Source organism: Helianthus annuus, chromosome 3 (genome assembly GCF_002127325.2).
Source record: "Helianthus annuus cultivar XRQ/B chromosome 3, HanXRQr2.0-SUNRISE, whole genome shotgun sequence".
Classification (NCBI taxonomy): Eukaryota; Viridiplantae; Streptophyta; class Magnoliopsida; order Asterales; family Asteraceae; genus Helianthus; species Helianthus annuus.
Window position 1 is genome coordinate 124,142,470 of NC_035435.2, and position 17,167 is coordinate 124,159,636.

Consider the following 17,167-nt stretch of genomic DNA (forward strand, 5'->3'; position numbering starts at 1 on the left):
TTCAAGTTTTAGGGTTTGCTTGCTATAATAATGTTGGGGAACTAAAAATTATGTTTAATAGAATTCATAATATAGTCTGACGTCCGGAATTTTAAATTAAAAAAAATGTCAAACAAATTTTAGGATTACTTTTTTTGAGAATAGCGTGAGTTTAAAAAAAAAAAAAAAGGTAATCAGATCTTAGAAATAACATTTTTAAAGGATTGAATAGTCATCTTTATTAGCACATGATTATATCCATTTTCTATGATACTAGACACCTGATAGTTTGTTAAGTCAAACTGAATTTGAACCAAAAATTTATTTGCAAGATGGCTATCTCTCCTCTCTAATCAGTATTGGGCCGGGGTTTAAGATTTTATTTGAGGGCCTAGAGAATTGATACGAATTGTGTCGGGTCTTAAAAGTTTTATTTGTGGGCCTCGAATTTTGATCAGTTTTGGGTCGGGTTTTCATATAGTTTATTTTTGGGCCTTTTTAAATAAACTTGTGTTCACAGAATTTCATCGGGCCAGGCGTTTCAAGTTCATTTGTACCAAGTACTACTAACATTTGGAGTTGATACGGGTTTAATTTTTGAAGTAACTTGAACCGGGGTTTTAAGTTGAGACAAATATTTTTTCGAGCTTTATAAAAAAAAAAAAAACATGGATGAAACTCAGAAGGAGTACGATAACTTTAGAAGTGTTCGTGGTGAAACTTTGTCTGATCATATTACAAGGTTCATGAATTTGCTGACAAAGATGAAGAAAGCTGGAATTCCCGTTACCAACCGTGCTAAAATCAAAAGGTTGCTAGATTCACTACCAAAAGAATGGAGTATCCGGTGCATGAAGATTAAAGATGACTTTATAAGGTATCCTACAACGCTGACAGATGTCGTGGACGCTTTGAAATCTCTTGAAATGGAGGTGAATCAGATTGGTGTCACTCCAAAAGCAAGCCCAACAACACCTACCAACATGAGTTTCCCTTCCTCAATCAGTGTAGGAAGTTCATCATTTGTTTCAGCCAGAATTCTAAATAATCTTCCAGCAAGTCCTGCAAAAACATCTTTAAGTGAAAAAGAAATGGTGGAAATTGCAAAGTCAACAACTGATAATGGGAAGAAAGTTACTGAGGAGGATGATAAGGTGAAGCAGATTGAGAAGGTGGATGCAGGATTCAGTGAAGCAGGTAGAAAGAACGAAGAGAAGACGCCTTTTGAAGCCCAGCATGCAGAATCTAGCAAGGAGAAGGAAGAAAAGGACTTGGTAAACAACATTCCACATAGCTTTAAAGTAAAGTTATGCACATCTGCATGCGTTGATGTCGTGGCACATTATAAGTCTCTAAATCTAGAATTTGAGAGACAAAAGGACAAAGCTTTAAAATTTAACAAAGAGCTTAAACAGAACGAGGCCGCATATCAGAGAAAGTTGAATTCAACTTTAGCTGAAATGCAAACTCTAAAAGAATTTGTGTTTAGAAAAGATTTTATCATTAACGATCTCACAGATAGATTAGAAAAAGCTTTGAACGAAAAGAATAAATTAAAAATTATAATAGACAAATGGAATGTCAGTCAAAAGGCATTTACTGACATCAAAAACTGCCAACGACCGACGTATGTAAAAGATGGGATCGGGTATAAGGATAGGCAAGGAAATGAAAGAAAACTCTTCTTTCCACCACATAGCAAAAACTATGTGCCTATGCCAACTCCTCATCCTGACAACGATTTAATTGATAAAAATGATTTGATTGCTCAAAATATCAATTGTGAAAATGATAAAATTTCTAACGTTTCTGAAAGCAGTGAAGAGGCGATTGAGCGTGAGGAGGATGTGTGCGATGAGGATTGTGGTGGCACGAAAATAGGAATAGGGTATTCAGGCGACAGTTATACTACTGTTAACTGTTTTGCCTGGAACTGTGAGAAATCAAACAAAACTTTAAAATGTGCTGACTTAAAATCTGCTTTTTGTGATGAACAAGTTGTGTGTGAACCTCCTGTGTTTGTTCCAGAATTGAAACAAAACAGATTCGGAAAATTCCTTACCGAGGAAATTCCAGAATTTGTTCCATCTCATACAGGTATGTCAGAGTCTGATAAGGAGCCAAATGAAGAAAGCAGCAGTGAAGACTCAAGCACCACAACTTCAGAAGGTGGCGAAGGAAGTTCAAGTGAGGATCGTGATTCGGATTTTCACTCATATCAAGAATGGGAAAGCTCAAATGACTCAGAAACTTCAGTAAAAGATGCTGATAAAAAGGTTGAAAACCTTGAACCATTAAGTGTTCAAGAACCAACGACCCCAAATGACTCTACAAGTCTTGAAAATCAAGATCCTTTGGAAAAAGACTTCCACATTGATGATTGCACGAGTTTAGATGATGAATCAAAGAAAAATGAGAATCTTGGGGAGACAAAGATCAAAAGATCATCTGAAGTTGTCAAACATCACGTTTGTGAACATGCTGAGTCAAGCTCAAAGCAATCCCCGCCCCTAGTTGCATCACACGGAACTGCAAAGTCTCAAAAGCCATTCAAGGCTTGTTTTAGGTGTGGAAAAGAAGGTCATGTGCTCAAACATTGCCCAGAGCGACACGATCCAGACGGTAAAGGCAACCAGTATTGCTTCTCTGGATTAAAAGGTAAAAATCACACATCTTTGAAAGATCAGATGAAAAAATTTTCATCCAGGTCTCCACATGTGAAGCCGGTTTCACATGATTCAAAGATGAAAAGGACCAACACATCAAAACCTCAATCTTTCCCTCCGGGTCTTAAACATAAGATTGTTTCAAACTTTAAATCTTTTACAAACAAAATTTTTAAACCAACACAAGTTTGGCGAGTCAAACAAGTGGTTGTAAAAGAAATCAATGAGGGAAAATATTTGGCATATCGGGAGGTTTATTATTTTGATGAAAGGGGAGAACCCAAGACTACGATGGCTTGGGTTCCACTCTCTAACTGAATTGCTTATGAGTGTAGGAACATCCAAGGAGGACTGTTAGTAACACCGGTTATTATAAGTGGTTGTTCTAGATACAAGTTGGGAAAATCACAGGTTTGGTTATGGTATCTAACCTGGTTGCACACTTAACTGCACTGTAACACACTCATTTTCTTGTTGACATATGCTTTTGTGTGCCTGATGTGGAAGACTTTATTTTGTAAATACATGTTTTATAAGTTTTAGCTTTTCAGTAAATTGTTATACATAAATAAAATTTTAAAAGGGAGCATTAAATTACTTCCTAGACCATGAGATTTGATTATTGCAAGATAATCATGATCTTATATGAGAAATGATAGGAACTAACCTGATCATGTCTTCGCATGAATAGGATCTGATGGAGGATACGGCTCCAAGTTAACGATATGTCGGTAGATTCAGCAACACCAACGAGTAAACTGCTGTTAGGGAGTAAAACATAATGTCTACACAAGAATTCTGGCTTTTCTCAGGCATTACGCATCTCAGTGGGTAACACGTTGCGGCATATGGCTTAATGGTCTTAAATCTTGTGTTGACAGATTGCCAAAGTCTGAGATTTCGGGTCTTTATATTGGTGTTTCATTCGGAGGATATCATAGTTGTTCTTCTGCTGCATCCAGATACATGCTGACCTAGACGCTATAATATCCTTTTCATAATAAGTGCCTTAAAAAAAAGGCCAAATCCCTTCGAATAAGCGCCATTTTTGGCCAAAACCCATAATAAGCGCCATTTTTGGCCAAAACCCTTAGATAGATTAGTTTGGTAACTCTGCTGTACGGTGGTACTGACCTGTTCACCGAACTATCTGTCTTAGCCCTCGATAGCTCTTGGGATCTCTGTTGTATGAAAGTACAGACCTGATCTCCGTTCTATCGTTGAAGAGAATGAAACCAATATACTCACCTGTTATGAAGAATCTTTGTGCATACCTTGATCGCGGGGGTATGTCCTGATGTGGGACTCACGAGGGCGTAATGATTCTATTCCTAATAGCTTGTGTGGGGGCCATAGAATTCTTGTCAATATTACCAAAACATGATAAACAAGCTCACCGAAAGCATGTTGAAAGAAGGATGCATGGATTTAAGAGGACAAAAATACCAGCAATCGTGCTTGAGTCGTAGCTTTCCTAAAGAAAGTTGAAGTGTGGCTAGACTTTTCAAGTTGGTATGATCTCGTATTTAATCAGCTCTATATCTCAAAGGTTGAAAAAAAAAAATCTAAAATCCAAAAATATTTTGATTTGTGTACAGTTGTTTTTCTAAGTCTTCCATTTCACATCAACCGTGTCTCAAACCGCTTGAGATACTCTTTCCATTGCACACTACAGATGAATACGGTTTTGTCTGTACTTTGAATCAGTCTAAAAGAAAATGTGGAGTTGTGTTTGTATGTGTGAACAGGTTACTCCGCCTATTTGCTGCAATGATGGCCGATCATCAATTGAGCAAGATACCAGACCAAAGCACCTGTTTCCTGAAGATTGCAGAAGATACCGAGTTAGGAATCCTCCTCCTACATCTTCTGAATTACTCAAGCCAAAAGAGAGTTGGAAAAAGTTGTTCCTGATTGTCAAAGATGATGCATGCAAAAAGGGGGAGCTTCTCAGTTTAAAGTTTTTACAGAGCAAAGTGTCAAAAGAAGATCTTCAGTGAAGAAAATTTGGAAAGCATCAGTCTAGGGGGAGATTGTTGGGTCTAAAATTGAGACTGAAGCTTGCCAAATTGAAGATCACAACACGCATGAAGTTGACGGTTCTATAGATGATACAAGAGCTTGATAACATTAGCCTAAGGGGGAGATTGTTGGGTCTAAAATGTGTAGTCTAATGTTATCAACGAATCAAGTCAACAAAGTCAACTCCAACAAGTCAAAGTCAACGGGCAAGTCGACACGAGAAGATCGAAGAATGATATGGCGCGTGGAAGTTCGAGATATGACAGTTTTATTGCTTTGGATAATTAAATATATTTTGTTTAGACAAAATATATTTATTAGCTCTTTTAATTAGTTTTCATGTTTATTACTAGTTTTGGCAAGTTATTAACCCTAGGGACTTAAATGTAAATAGCCTAAGTGTGTTTAGGCTATAAATAGAAAGTGATGATTAGGGTTTTGGCAACACACATTCTAGAGAGATTTGGGGGCTAATTGTATCATCATCATTGCAAATCAATCTAGTGGGTTTTTCAAGTTCATTTTGAGTGTGTTCATCTTTATTGTTATACAAAATCAGATTTTTGGCTCGATTTGATCCTACACCATTCTCTTCTCTTTCTTCATTAATTGCAATTTGTCTGCATTAGCTCCACACGCCCCCGTGTCCGCTGGGCACAGCCCCGTGTGCAGAAGCATATCTGTACTATCAAGATTTGCAAGATTTTGCGTATCTTAGCATTGACCACGGCCCGTGTGGAGCTGGGCACGCCCCTGTGCTGGGAATAGAAGCTTCTACAACTTTCTCTTTTCTGCAGACACTTGGCCACTCCCCCGTGTCTGCTGGGCACGGGGCCGTGGTCAGCCTTCTGTTTCTTTGTTTTTGCTTGGGAAAATGCTGTCGAGGGGTCGGGCATGCCACATTTATTCCTTTTCTTGTATTTAGGTTAGATTTTGCTGCATATTTTTTTTCCTTTTGTTCATTTATGCTCATTTAATCCTGAAAATACAAAAGTAAGACAAAAGCGCATTTTTTCCAACATTAGTACTAAAAAAGGGTTAGTTTTATGCCTCAATTAATGTATTTTATATGTTGCATTTTACACACATCACTTTTAAACAAATGAGATATAACCCAAGTTGCTAATTGTATAAGGGTATAATTATAAATTGAAATAAACAATTAAATTACAAGAATTAAAAATATTAATATATAGTGCTAATTGTATAAGGGTATAATTATAAATTGAAATAAATAATTAAATTAAAAGAATTAAAAATATTAATATATAGATTAAATACTGTTAATCTCGTTAAAATGTGAACGGTATCAATTATTTAGGTTAATTAGGATATCAAAACAAGTTAATCAAAGACCGGCTGGGTTAAAGCCATGTTATGACTAGAGAGGAGGGTATTTGATTTATATACATAATAGTTGTGTTATAATAACAAAAAAATATAAAGGGGAAATTTCGGATGGATTTCCTCCTTGCGCGACCACCCGAGATCCACGCATCCAATTCAGCAATTTCGAATGGATTTCGAGTTGGTTCAGTTTCCCTTTGGTGCTATAAGGTTCGGGAATATGGAGAATCATTGTCACACCCCAACCGATGGCGGAATCATCGAGGCGCGACACTAGGCGAATCAGATTGCTCAAGAGGATCCATAACAACTATATTGCGATAATATTTATTACATTCGTTATCCCATACTAACAAATAATACAATCACATAAGTCATCACAGATTTCTTGTCCTCTCGAACAATTCAAATCCGACAACCTAGATTTTAGGTGAGTTTCTAGACTTCCTAGCTTGATTTGATGAAGATTTCAACTAAACCTGCAACATACGTTAAAATATTGTCAATACAAAAGTATTGGCGAGTATACAGGTTTGATATGTAATAGTATAATAGATTAAAAGTGCTGCGAATTTCCACATGCATAAACGTAATACACGACATATATACTCACAAAACTGATACTACCAGCTAAGTCCTCGATGCTCGATTCTTCGATGGCATAACTAGACCCCGTCGGGCGCAATAGTACTATACTAGTCGTGGTGGGACGTCACGAGTATAAGTCCTATCACATATGTAACTAGCATCACGTATATCTATGCAAACAGTTATTCGCAAGTGATAAATTGATTGATTAAATGATTCGTTGATGAGTTCGATTTATAAGGAGCGTATGTTACACCCAAAAATTCGATAAAAAGGGGGTCAAGTATACTCACCGTGCGTATTTGGTTTGGATTGATGGGATTATGTCCGAGAATGCCCGGATTATAGACTGATCACATAAGTGTTTGATGGCGCGGTAAATGACGACGGAATACGCGGAATTAAACGAAAATCGGATCAAAGGCTGGCCCGTTCGGATGGGCTGTCCGATCGGCTAGCCTGTCCGATCGGTTGGGCCGTCCGATCGGCCAGCCTGTCCGATCGGCTAGCCTGTCCGATCGGTTGGGCTGTTCGATCGGCTGGCCCGTCCAGCTGTTTTCGACAATTTTTGCATGTTTTTTCGGCGGTTTTGCTCAGGACGTTAATGTGACGCGTTGAACAACTGAAATTCCATCAAAACCGACTTGTTCTAGCGGCCAGGAATCACCCCGTTCCATCAGAATTGGGCCGTTCTTGGCGGTTTTTCCTTGTTTAACCCGAAATTGGTTGTTTCATCGTTAGAAATCAGATCTTTGACCAACTCGACACTAAAAATGAGTAGAAGGTTGGTATAAGCTCCGATTCCATCGTTTTTAAATACTTTGAGAGTAAAAGAGTTGAAAGGAAGTTGGAAAACCATCCTTCAATCCTTTTACCCATGATTATGCGTAGATCCATTGTGAAAATGTTGTTTATCCTTGTGGAAATCCTTTGGATCTGAGTTGTTCTTGGTGGAATGAGGCTAACACTTGAAGTTCATAAGAACTTCATGATGACATCACTCTAGAACACCCCAAATCCGTTGATCTCACGGTTAAAAATTGAAAGATAGGAAGGTGGGGGAATGCATAAAGATCAAGGAAGTACAAGATTTGAGTTGAAAACTTACAAGAATCGCGAGAAATCGAGAGATAAAGGGGTTGGAACTTCTGGTCGAGCAGCAACAGGGATTACTAGTGTGTTGGAAGTGAATGAGGGGTATTTATAGGCAAGGAGGAAGGAAAGGAGGGCAAGTTGGCCTGGATCGGACGGCCCGTTCGATCGGCCCGCCTGTCCGGATCGGACGGCTTGTCCGATCGGTCGGCCTAGCCGTTCGGCCGGCCTGTCCGATCGGCTGGCCCAGCCGTTCGGCCGGCCTGTCCGATCGGCTGGCCCAGCCGTTCGGCTGGCCCATCCGTCCGGAGGCTTCCCGATCCTCGTTTTTGGTACGTTGCGATAGTTTTGGTCCACATTTCCAGATATTTAGATCATTATTCATTTATTTATTATAATTAATCATAAAAGGGTCATATATACATATCTATATATTCAATATTTGGTGCGATGATCGAGTTACGCGTGCCTTCGAGTGCGTTCTTCGATGTGATGTGCCACAAGGATTATCGGGGCATTACTTGCTCGTATTGCCATCATCGTCACGATGGTTGGAGGCATGGTACTCACCCGAAAGTCCTTGTTAGCGTTGATTGTTTACGTTTTGACACCTCACGGCTATCGAGGAGGGCAGAATAGGTCCTCACTCAACATCATCGTGAGGTTTATTATTTACGAAAAATAGCTTGTAATAGCGATAGAATATGCGTAATTATTCGATTATACTTCGATATAGCGATGTACCTGATATTGTTACATTGTGATCCGAATCTCTGGTGCTAGGCGTAACGAGTATAGCGACTAGTAACAACGCACGAAAGTGCGGGTTGTTACAGTCTCCCCTGCTTTAGGAAATTTCGTCCCGAAATTAATCCATTAGTAGGGTCGTAAGAGTTGATGCGGATGAGAGTAGCGGTTAAACTTACAGATAATCGATTAATCTTCGAAGATACAATTCGAACAACCAAAAGCGATAACGCACTCAGACACGATTCCATAACATTTAAACTTACAGATAATCGATTAATCTTCGAAGATATTTAAGAAAAATCTCCTCATGGCGCCAACTACATCGGTGTCCATACCAGTGCTCTGGGAAGGGTTTTCTTTTTGGTAGTTTAATAAAAGATTTTGGGTTATACATTTTAAAAGAATTCGGCAGCAAAATAAGTTTTAAGAAAACTTTCCTACAATGTGGGTCCGAGCTGAAACTCGATTGTCGAACCATCGTTCTCGGGAAGATTTCTTTTTGTCGTTGCAAAAGTCTTAAGAAAAAACTGGACTTATGAAACTTCCATTGGGCACGGAGCTAAACTGATTCAATGTTTCCTCCATGTTGTAAGGAAATTTCACTTGTCCAACGGTTTTAATAAAATTTTATAAAAATTGGTTTTCTTTAACAGTACGGAAAAATAATTTACATCGAGCCCCACGTGGCACTTTCCCACGAAAGTTTGTTAATTATGATTAAAACACTTATATATAGGAAGTACCAGCGGCGTATCCACCATGTTTTGCCTATATTACCTCTGTTTCGTGAGGCGGTGTCACGCGTGCCGATAAGACACAGATAGAATTTCGTTCCCTCGGTCCAAGCGATAGGATGCTAGACCGAGCCGCAAATAGAAGCGAGTCAGATGCAAACAAAACGTCGATAGCGAGTGCGAGTAGTTCGATGACACGAAACATTGATATGGCGCGTTGGGATAGACGACGTTTGATAAGCGATGGCAAATGACACGATTTTGACTGCGAATAATGCGATTTCGATTTGCTTCCACATAAACCCACATGGCATGTTTCCACGAGAGTTGTTAAGATGGCAAACACCACGTTTCCCATATTAGTTTTGTCTCATGGAGTGATGTCATGTACGCTTATACTACACAACTGTGATGATTCCCAAGCGATAATCGATGATCTGAGTAGCGATAAGCAATTTGACCCTAATAATTGATAAGCGACAATTGTTGCGTTGCAAGCGATATGCGATTCGATTGAGTTGAATACACCACAACCATTAACTAATATTAACCCGCATGGCCTTTTTCCACGAAAGTCTGCTAATATGGTTAAAACATCACCATGTTTCAGCCCTATTAGTTTTGTCTCGTGAAGCGAGGTCGTGCGTGCTAACTTAACACAGAAAACATGTACATTGGTAAGCGATAGTGTCACGCGATAGGAGTATCGAGGTGATAAGATAGGCGCGAAATGCGTTAAAGCGAAAAGCGGCGAGTGATTTTCGATACTTGTCTAGCGATCCACGATAAGCGATCCAGACCAAGCGGTAGAGGTTAACACAATGGTCGGTAACCGGCGGTAGAGATTGCGAGATAAACACAAAATGCTATTGCGATTTGGAGCCACATAACGAGTGATTTAGATTTCGAGATAGATCTAGCAAAACTGCGTTTGAGTTGCGTTATAGACTTACGACCAGTCTTGCGTTGCCCCAATTACTCTTTGGGGTGAACTTACCTAAGTCCATCGATGTGGCAATTGCGTTGCGTTCGTAGACTTACGAGAAGTCTCGCAGTGATGCGATTTAGTTTTGTCACGCCTTGCGATCGATATGTATTGTGTCGAAAATAACCATAATAATATAATAGGTCTAATAACGTCCAACTCTACATGGCACTTTCTTCACGAAGCTTCGGTAGTATGGTAAAGCACACCTTGCGTTACCCCTACTACTTATGTCCCGTGATTTGGTGTCATGCTTTGTTGACATGGCCAAGACGCTTATATATAGGAAGTACCAGCGGCGTATCCACCACGCTTGACCATGCTTTTAAACATTATGGCACCTTTAGAATTTCACTACGATCTCCGTGCACTGACCAATATAATCCCGTGTGCACCCGCGATTAGTTGTTCCTTGCACGTCTATCGTACCTCGTTCTAAGAGTGTTGTAAGGGAAAAATACATTGTATAGTACATAGTGCTAGCGTTTAGATGGTGCGCGAGTATAAGAGAAATAGAATCTGCCTGCGACGATAGGCGAAACAAGTTTCACACTTAAAAGAAATTGGCGGCGATAAGTCGTATTATTACAACAATATTAGAAGCAAAATAACGTTGCTGTGGAGGCCTTCTGTGGAGACTGCGGTCGTTGCTGAAATTCCTTAAAGCTGCGGTCCTGCGCAGCAGTGCTGTGTATGATGACCATAATAGCGACAATTTGCTTCTGGCGGGTGATGATACGTGCACGTGAAACACAGGGGATGAGCTCTGTTGTAGGCGCGCTTCAGTTGAACTGGGACTGCTCAAAGGGGTTCGGGTTGCGACAGTCCAGTTGTTGAAGAGTCTGGGCTCACGGTCTTTCGTTTGCGACTAGGTTGTGCTTCCTAAGGTGATACAGTGTCGTCGGCGGATTCGTCTGATGATTCGCCGGAGACGTCGTCTGGGGAGTCTTCGGAAGGCTCATCGGTAGATTTGCTAGAAGAATCGTCAGAAGAGTTGATGATGGTTGCTTGATGAGCTTGTTTGACATGCTTCTTAGAGAAAAATCCGTCCAGGACTCGTTTGCTGTTGATCTCTGCGGCTAAACGGTAGGCTTCTTCGATGGTAGCAGGTCTTGCAGCTTCGACAAAATCACCCACACACTCAGGCAAGCCGCGGATGTACTTTGGAATGGCTTTTTCTGAAGTGTTGACTTGACTTGGGCAGATCGTACTAAGCTGCTTGAACCTTGCGGTATAGCCGGCATTGTCACCTGCGGTTTGCTTGATTTCCTAAAATTCATTTTCTAGCTTCTGGACTTCGTGAGGAGGACAATACTCTTCCTTCATGAGTTCCTTCAGCTCGTCCCAAGAGAGGGCGTAAGCTGCGGAGATCCCCCGTTTTTTGCGTTCGGCGGTCCACCAGTCGAGTGCTCGCGATTGAAATACTCCGGTAGCGCAAGTAGTACGGAAACTATCGGGACACCCACTTTGACGAAGGGTAACTTCGATAGAATCGAACCACTGGAGTAGTTGGGGAACACCTCCTTCACCCGTGAATTCCATTGGATCACAGGCTTTAAAGTGCTTGTAAAGAAAAGCAGATTTCGGCGCTTCCGTCTTAGAGTCCTTTGAGGCTCGAGAGTTGCTGAGAGAGTGCACTTGAGCGACAATTTGAGGAATGAGCTTGACCACTTCCTTGGTCACAAGCGAGGCAATCCTCTTATCGGTGCTTCGATTGGCTCTCCTCCTAGCTGTTCGTCTCGAGGTGGAGTTGTTGGAAGGCATCTATACAGAGAGAGATTTGGGAATGAGATTCGATCATAATGATTTTGAGTTTACGATGCGCTTGAGCGCGATCGAAACTTGTAACGTGCAATATAAACATGGTTGCAAAAGTCGCTAGGCGCTCCCTAGTCGGTCGACCGGGGAGTTGAGAGTACTCGCCCTAGGCGGAGAGTACACGGGGAGTACTCGGACATACCAAATTATAAAGAAATTAGTTTTCAAAAATTAAATATGTGTCAAATGAAACAAATTTACTAATATTTATAACAAAATACATGAAATTGATATTCATTCTTTAATATGATAGGCATAGAAATTATGTTTTATTTTATTTTAAGTCAAACTCGGCCCGAGTTGACCTACTAGATCCGAATTTGGCCGATGTTGACCGCATTTGATCGATTCCAAGTAATTAGTCGGAGTTGAAGAAAGTCGCCTCGGCAGCCTACCTTGTAGCGACTACTCGGGGAGTACTCGGCCTTGGAGACCTTGTTTTACAACCATGAATATAAATAGATTCACATAGGAGCCACATAGGAGACACGAAACTTCCTAGATTCTCACGCAATGATTTGGTTGTACTTAGATATAGATAGTTGTAGTTTACACTTACACACATATGATATGGTTTAGAATGCGTGAGGACGCGTTGAGAGAGAGAGAGAGAGAGAATGCGAGGGGAAAGCTGGCAATTAGACATTAGTTTTGTTGCGAACATTCGGTCTCTGTTTTGGATTGTGATGGTTGTGGAGTTGTGTGTTTTGTAAAGCAGGGAGCGAAAATTGACAATCGGGTAATAAGCATATATAACGTAAAACCGGCGAGTCGTAGGCTTTGCAAGGTACTCGGAGTGCCTCGGGTGTTTTAGGCGTCGACTACCCAAGGTAACCCAATCACACCCAACAAGTTCGTGCACGCGCGTTGACTTTGGAGACTTATGCTTCCACTGGGATGCAGCTCATGGCATTCGTCCTCTTAATCCTCGCGTGGCTCTAGTCATTGTGGTGGTCGAGTCCTTGGTGAGAGCTTTTTCAAAACCATTTTAGAGAGTGGAACGGTTCATTAAGGTACGGGTTTCACCCCTGACTTAACAGTTTCGTTCCCAATTGTGGTTGTGCTCATCGAATGAATCCGAGAGCTCCACTAGAATGTCGAAATGGAGGCTTTTGTCGAGGTATGGATGTCACTCCTAACTCGACGAAAGATCCTCGTGCTGGAAAATGCGCTGAGTGGGCAATCCTATCGAGAGTTATTGGTTTTCACACCTGATCTCGACTGGATCACTCGGTTGTGAGATGCGAGTATTTTTGAAAACATGTGTATTGTGTCAGCCTTAGGAAAGGCTAAGTAGTATTTCAGCCTTAGGAAAGGCTTCTTCGTGTGAAGCTGTAGTGCGCAGGGTTCACACAAAGTTGTAGATTTAGAAATTTCGATCGAAAGTATCAGGTAGGCGCAATACAAACCCTACCGGGTTCGTACGAGTCAGCCTATGGATGCTTAGACTATAGACTAGGCCAATTTCTAAGACATCGACACGGACTAGGTCGAGTCTTGCCCAATTCCCTATAGTTATGGCTCTGATGCCAATCTGTCACACCCCAACCGATGGCAGAATCATCGAAGCGCGACACTAGGCGAATCAGATTGCTCAAGAGGATCCATAACAACTATATTGCGATAATATTTATTACATTCGTTATCCCATACTAACAAATAATACAATCACATAAGTCATCACAGATTTCTTGTCCTCTCGAACAATTCAAATCCAACAACCTAGATTTTAGGTGAGTTTCTAGACTTCCTAGCTTGATTTGATGAAGATTTCCACTAAACCTGCAACATATATTAAAATATTGTCAATACAAAAGTATTGGCGAGTATACAGGTTTGATATGTAATAGTATAATAGATTAAAAGTGCTGCGAATTTCCACATGCATAAACGTAATACACGACATATATACTCACAAAACTGATACTACCAGCTAAGTCCTCGATGCTCGATTCTTCGATGGCATAACTAGACCCCGTCGGGCGCAATAGTACTATACTAGTCGTGGTGGGACGTCACGAGTATAAGTCCTAGCACATATGTAACTAGCTTCACGTATATCTATGCAAACAGTTATTCGCAAGTGATAAATTGATTGATTAAATGATTCGTTGATGAGTTCGATTTATAAGGAACGTATGTTACACCCAAAAATTCGATAAAAAGGGGGTCAAGTATACTCACCGTGCGTATTTGGTTTGGATTGACGGGATTATGTCCGAGAATGCCCTGATTATAGACTGATCACATAAGTGTTTGATGGCACGGTAAATGATAACGGAATACGCGGAATTAAACGAAAATCGGATCAAAGGCTGGCCCGTTCAGATGGGCTGTCCGATCGGCTAGCATGTCTGATCGGTTGGGCCGTCCGATCGGCCAGCCTATCCGATCGGCTAGCATGTCCGATCGGTTGGGCTGTTCGATCGGCTGGCCCGTCCAGCTGTTTTCGACAATTTTTGCATGTTTTTTGGCGGTTTTGGTCAGGACGTTGATGTGACGCGTTGAACAACTGAAATTCCATCAAAACCGACTTGTTCTATCGGCCGGGAATCGCCCCGTTCCATCAGAATTTGGCCGTTCTTGGCGGTTTTTCCTTGTTTAACCCGAAATTGGTTGTTTCATCGTTAGAAATTAGATCTTTGACCAACTCGACACTAAAAATGAGTAGAAGGTCGGTATAAGCTCCGATTCCACCGTTTTTGAATACTTTGAGAGTAAAAGAGTTGAAAGAAAGTTGGAAAACCATCCTTCAATCCTTTTACCCATGATTATGCGTAGATCCGTTGTGAAAATGTTGTTTATCCTTGTGGAAATCCTTTGGATCTGAGTTGTTCTTGGTGGAATGAGGCCAACACTTGAAGTTCATAAGAACTTCATGATGAAATCACTCTAGAACACCCCAAATCTGTGATCTCACGGTTAAAAGTTGAAATTTGAAAGATAGGAAGGTGGGGGAATGCATAAAAATCAAGGAAGTACAAGATTTGAGTTGAAAACCTACAAGAATCATGAGAAATCGAGAGATAAAGGGGTTGGAATTTCTGGTCGAGCAGCAACAGTGATTACTAGTGTGTTGGAGGTGAATGAGGGGTATTTATAGGCAAGGAGGAAGGAAAGGAGGGCAAGTTGGCCTGGATCGGACGACCCGTTCGATCGGTCGGCCCAGCCGTTCGGCCGGCCTATCCGATCAGCTGGCCCAGCCGTTCGGCCGGCCTGTCCGATCGGCTGGCCCAGCCGTTCGGCCGGCCTATCCGATCAGCTGGCCCATCCGTCCGGAGGCTTCCCGATCCTCGTTTTTGGTGCGTTGCGATAGTTTTGGTCCACATTTCCATATATTTAGATCATTATTCATTTATTTATTATAATTAATCATAAAAGGGTCATATATACGTATCTATATATTCAATATTTGGTGCGATGATCGAGTTACGCGTGCCTTCGAGTGCGTTCTTCGATGTGATGTGCCACAAGGATTATCGGGGCACTGCTTGCTCGTATTGCCATCATCGTCACGATGGCTGGAGGCATGGTACTCACCCGAAAGTCCTTGTTAGCGTTGATTGTTTACGTTTCGAAACCTCACGGCTATCGAGGAGGGCAGAATAGGTCCTCACTCAACATCATCGTGAGTGTTATTATTTACGAAAAATAGATTGTAATAGCGATAGAATATGCGTAATTATTCGATTATACTTCGATATACCGATGTACCTGATATTGTTACATTATGATCTGAATCTCTGGAGCTAGGCGTAACGAGTATAGCGACTAGTAACAACGCACGAAAGTGCGGGTTGTTACAATCATAAATACAACCTTCCAATCGATCTTTATCACCCGAATTAAGTCTTTTAATTAAAACCTATTACTCCGTTAAAGAGTTACAAAAACTCAATCGATCCACCATTCATTTGATCCTCTTAAACTTAAAACTTGGTTCCATTCATGCACCAGGACCATTTCACAACTTTAACAACTCTCAAGAACTTGCAAATCGTTTTATAATTCAAAAATTTTATCTAGAACACAAGCTATGTGACAACCCGAATTCTTGAGGTTAGTATTATCCTATTTCCCGAACTCCTTTGTCGTATTTACATATCCTTGGAATCTTGTAAGATCATTGTGCTGGTGGGAATATGTTGCAAACTTGTTAATGAGTAACGTATTGAAATACTCGATTTATACTAAGACATCTTTCAACCAAAGATCCTTCGACCGAAAGATCCAACCTTCGAAGGATCACGAAACATAAGACATAACTTTCGACCGAAGACCCTATCTTTCGACCAAGGATAGGATCCTTCGACTGGGATCCGGGTCTTACGGCCCAGTCTTTCGGCCCAGTCCTTCGGCCCACGAGTTTAAGGTTATATTTAGAACATACGTGTGTGATACGAACAGTTACAAACCCTAGACCCTCTCATTGTGTGACGGCAGAAGAACAAGTTTTCTCTTTAGAAGCATCAAACTGTTGATCCTGTCTTTCGGTTAGTAAGATTCTTGTTCGTTTAGTGAATTAGAAACGCTTATGATTGCTTGTTTGATTTAACGTAGTAACAACCTCGTTCATGGATTGAATACGTATGCGATTAGGTCACGACCGATTATGCATGTGATATTATATTTGATTTGCAATTTCGATTATCGTTTATCGTAACAGTGATGGTGAACCCACATGTCTTGTGCCGATAACTATTAGTGAATAATTCTGATATGATGAACGTTGTGTGAGAATTAGATCGTTAGACATTATGTGTTAAATCATGGTGACTAGTTAGCATGGATATTGGTTTTGATAAAATTGTTGTTAGACGGCACAATCTAAACTGCTGGGTCAAACTGATTAGATCTTGATACATGTTTACTGTACTGCTTGATGACCATTAGGGTTCCGTTTCGTAACTGATGGATCGAATAATAATTGCTGAATTGTAACCAAATGATAGCAGTTAAGTCGTATGTTAGGATTCTGGGAACCGAAAGATAACTGTGGTAGTCGAAGGATAACTGGCATAGTCGAAAGATGGTATTTGGTTCGAAACATGACATTTGGTTCGAAACATAGCATTTGGTTCGAAACATAACTGTTAGATCGAAAGATAAGTATGTCGAAAGATAGGTAATAGGTCGAAGGATGACTGTGAATCGAAATATAACTGTGTGTCGAAACATAACCGTTA

The 17,167-nt window shown here is 40.8% G+C and overlaps 1 protein-coding gene across 1 annotated transcript; it reads left to right on the forward strand.

Annotated features, from left to right (window-relative positions):
• Positions 1-1,694: 1,694 nt before the first annotated feature.
• Positions 1,695-2,963, forward strand: LOC110931156. The gene has a single exon (XM_022174563.1). It carries the CDS (start codon positions 1,695-1,697, stop codon positions 2,961-2,963), a length of 1,269 nt encoding a protein of 422 aa, XP_022030255.1.
• The last annotated feature ends 14,204 nt before the right edge of the window (positions 2,964-17,167 follow it).